Genomic DNA, 3,928 nt, shown 5'->3' on the forward strand with positions numbered 1-3,928 from the left:
ACTCACTTTGTAGACCAGGCTGGCCTAGAACTCAGAAATTTCCCTGCCTCTGGCCCCTCCACCCGCAAGTGCTGGGATTAAAGGCATGCACCACCACTGCCCAGTCGATGAAGACTTAGAAGCTTAAACAGATTAAACCCTTTTCTCCCCCTAGTTTGCTTTTGGCCTTAGTGTTTCCTCACAGCACACAAGACACAATGTACCTGGATTACCTGGGGTCTATGCTGAGGGGTCCTGAAGGTCCCTGCCCAGCCACCCATTGGAAAGATCAGTTGACAGTGACAGTAAAGGCTGGACATCTGCTCTGACCTCGAGGGTTTTGAGTGTGAGTAGCTGGCAGGTCTTAGACTATTGCTTTCTAGTTGATTATTATTGTAGAACCAGCCAGTGAGGCAAGGCCTGCCAACGATAAGGAAGTGCATGCTGCCCTGGGCTGGTTTTAGTGTCTGTCAAAGCCCATTTACCAAGCATACCTGTTCCTTTCTGGAACCCAATATGAAGCCTGAGGGCAGGAGTCAGAGAAAAGTAAGGCTAGAATTGTGGCAGATGGCATCAGCTGGTGTCCAAATGCCACACAGAGGAGATGCCAGCTACAAGGCATCCTCTCCATTGCTTATCCCGCTCCTGCAACAAACAAAGGTAACTTGAGAGAGAATTTACTTCAGCTCATAGTCCACAGCCGGGGAGTCAAGGACAGAAGTCAGGAAATGGTGTTTTCTACAGCGGGGATGGGACGTCCCATCCCGGAAGATCCTCAAGATAACCCACATGTACAGTCCAGGTACCTGTCCCAGGTGATTCTAGATTCTGTCAAACTGATGGCTCCAACCATCATGGGGACTTGATAGCATTCGGTCCTTTTCACCTGACTAGATTTATTCAAAGATGGGCTTTGTATTCTAAGGTTTTCTGTTCTCCTTTATTTGCTTGTAGTGTGGGATTTTTGTTGTTGTTGTTGTCGTTGTTTGTTTTGAGATTGGATTTCTCTATATAGCCCTGGGTACTGGCTTTGTAAACCAGGCTGGCCCCAGAACTCACAGAGATCCACCTACCTGTGCCTCCCTGAGTGCTGGGATTAACGGCGTGTGTTTAAACACAAAGCACAAACACTCGTGACTGCACTGTCCTGCTTTGATGTCTTCCTGCCACAGGGAAGCCCTGGGAGAGTATCTGGACGGGAAGAAGGAGAGTGAAGAGGAGCAGAGCAAGAGCTACAAACAGAAAGAAGAGAGCCGCCTGGTACGAGCTGAGCCGGCGGTCTCGCAGAGTCTCTGTAGCCTGGTCTTCATAGGCAGGAAGTATACCTTCTGTGTTGCTGACTCTAGATGGGGCTAAGCTGGAGTCTGTCTCGTTTTGGGGTTCCCTAGGAGTGAGCTTTCAAACTGTAGGTTCCTGTCAGGAAAGATGGCACGTAAGTACGGGCACCCACAAGACGGGGGCAGGAGTGCTCTGCTGGAAGACTGGCCTAGGATATGGTATGAGCAGGCCTCAGAAACAAACAAGTGAGAAATTGGGGCAGGTTGGGTGGGTGGGGATGACTCGGGTTAAAGTGCTTGTGTCAAAAGCACAAGGACTAGATTTCAGATCTCCAAACACATGTAAATGAGGAGTGAGCAGGGTGGCGGAGAGTCCAAAGCAAGCTGGCTTGGAACTGACTGTGTAAGGCTGGTGGGTGGCACACGCCTTTTTTAATCCTACTACTTGGGAGGCAGAGGCAAGCAGATCTCTGTGAATTCCAGAACAGCCTGGTCTACAAAGGGAGTTCAGGACAGCCAAGACTACACAGAAAAAAAATCCTGTCTGAAAAAACAAAACAAAGCAAAACAAAATATCATGTAGACCAGGCTGGCCTTAGAACCAGTGATCCACCTGCTTCTGCCTCCTGAGTTCTGGTATTAAAGACATAGCCACCATGCTCCTGTCTGTGTGTGTGTGTGTTTACATTTAATGTCTCTACTTATGTGCCCTGGGATGTATGTGCTGTGCTGCCTGTGGCAGTCCAAGGACTTGTGGGATGGGAGTTGATTCCTACAGTGCGGGTCCCGGGGTTGAACTCACGGCTTGGCAGCAAGCTTACGCAGTGAGCCGTCTCAGCAGCCCAGAATAGTCTAGCGTCACAGCGTGCCACCTCTCTGTTTTCCAGAAACTGACTAAACTCCTGCTCTGCGGGACTGAGTTGGTGACAAATATTCAGGTGGCTGCAGACGTCAGAGAGATCCACAGGAGGGTTGAAGAGGAGGAGGCAAAGCGGCAGAGGTAAGGGATGAGCTGCGTTTGTGCACCACAGTCGCCACGTGACTGCCCTTCCGCTCTCCAAGTCCTCGGAGCGAAAATTTGTCCAACCTGGTCTCATGGAATAATCCCCTTCCTGCTCCGTATGAACCCATCGTCCTACTTTCCCCGCTTCTTCCCTCCTCCCTCCCTTCCTCAAGTGTCCCAAGCTGTGTGGGTGTGAATGGAGGGCCGGTCGGTCCCTTGCCTCTGACAACACAGGACACTGAACAGTGGTCTGTTTTAAAAATGAGATCAAGGAATGTAGGAAGTCACAGGAGGAGGCTTTCGGTTGGAGAAAACTCAGCAGGAATTTTGGGTTGCACTGGGAAGGCCAAGTAAGGTTTAGGCTGTCGAGTAGGCATCTTAGGCAGAGGCGTGCAATCTCAGAACATGTCTGGGAGTGGCAGGTGCGGCTCAGATGGTGCCTTCAGCCCTGGGAATGATTCTTGCAGGTGAAGCCTGTTGAGTAGGAGTTGCTGGCAGAGCGTAGGGGTGGAGGTGGGGGTGTGTGCATGCACCTGAAGTCAATGCTTGCCTCGGTCAGCAAACTTTCCTGTGGCTCTAAAGCTGCTGCAGGATTGATGGAAACCTGGGCTTGGAGCGCCACCCAGTGTTTAACCTGCAGAGGCCACGCCAGCCTCAGATAAGGCAAAGATAAAACTGCATTTAGTGACAAAGTGATGCTTTGTGAGGGAAACACTAGCTTTTCTTCCTCTTATCTGGGCTTCTCTGGTCCTGGTAAACACACTGGGAAACAGTGTGACTTGTTTTCTGCTGTCTGGCATATAGGACAGTCACCTGAAGTCAGGCTGTAAGGTGCGGTTACTATGGCTGAGATTTAGAGGCGTTGTTTAAAGGCCACATGATAGTGAAGATTTGGAGGTGAAGGCAGAAGCCCCCCATCCCCCCCCCAAATCAACTAAGAAGCTCAACATTTAAATCAATTAAGTGACCAAACCCACAGATAGCTCAGAGTTAGGCACATAGAGGCATAGCTTATAAAAGAAACACTGTAATAGGTCCTGTGTGCTCTCAGCTGGACAGTGAGGTACAGGATCATATTCATGGTGTGGTCCCTGCACTAAAGAAGTTTAATCCCAGCACTTGGGTGACAGAGACAGGAGGATCTCTGTGAGTTTGAGGCCAGCCTGGTCTACAGAGTGAGTTCCAGGACAGCCAGGGCTGCATAGTGAAACCCTATCTCGAAAGAACAAAACAAAACAAAGGGAAGTTGTGGTCTTGTTTAGTGACGGTATAGTCAGCAGCGTTGCTCCCGTCTCCACTCTGATGCCTTCCTCTCTGTCACATCATCAGTGCACCCCACACAGGGCCTCTCTGGAATTTCTAAAAGGCATTCCTGACTTCCTTCTCAGACATCCCATTAGTCTATCTGGGGAGGAACAATCAGACACCAGAGGCTGCGCTGTTGATAAAAAAACATACTTAAGAATTTAAGAGCCGGGTGTGGTAGCTTATGCCTGTATTCATCTCAGCACTTGGAAAGCCGAGGTAGGAGAGGAACCTCAATTTTGAAGCCACTCAGGGGTGCCCATGGAGGTCCAGGCCAGCTGGAGACTCTCAACAAAAAGAATGTAGGTACCACTTGTGATGTGGCTGCCAGGTACTGAGACACACTCCCCCACTCCCCCCCCCC

General features: G+C 50.2%; 1 protein-coding gene across 1 annotated transcript in view; it reads left to right on the forward strand.

The window, feature by feature from the left end:
• The window catches only part of Drc1 (dynein regulatory complex subunit 1), a 36,469-nt gene that overhangs the window by 10,489 nt on the left and 22,052 nt on the right, over nt 1-3,928 (forward strand). The window contains exons 2-3 of the mRNA XM_021163874.1: nt 1,152-1,239; nt 2,144-2,256. Coding sequence (XP_021019533.1) covers nt 1,152-1,239; nt 2,144-2,256 — 201 coding nt within the window. The remainder of the gene's footprint in view (nt 1-1,151; nt 1,240-2,143; nt 2,257-3,928) is intronic.

Source organism: Mus caroli, chromosome 5, assembly GCF_900094665.2.
Source record: "Mus caroli chromosome 5, CAROLI_EIJ_v1.1, whole genome shotgun sequence".
Taxonomy (NCBI): domain Eukaryota; kingdom Metazoa; phylum Chordata; class Mammalia; order Rodentia; family Muridae; genus Mus; species Mus caroli.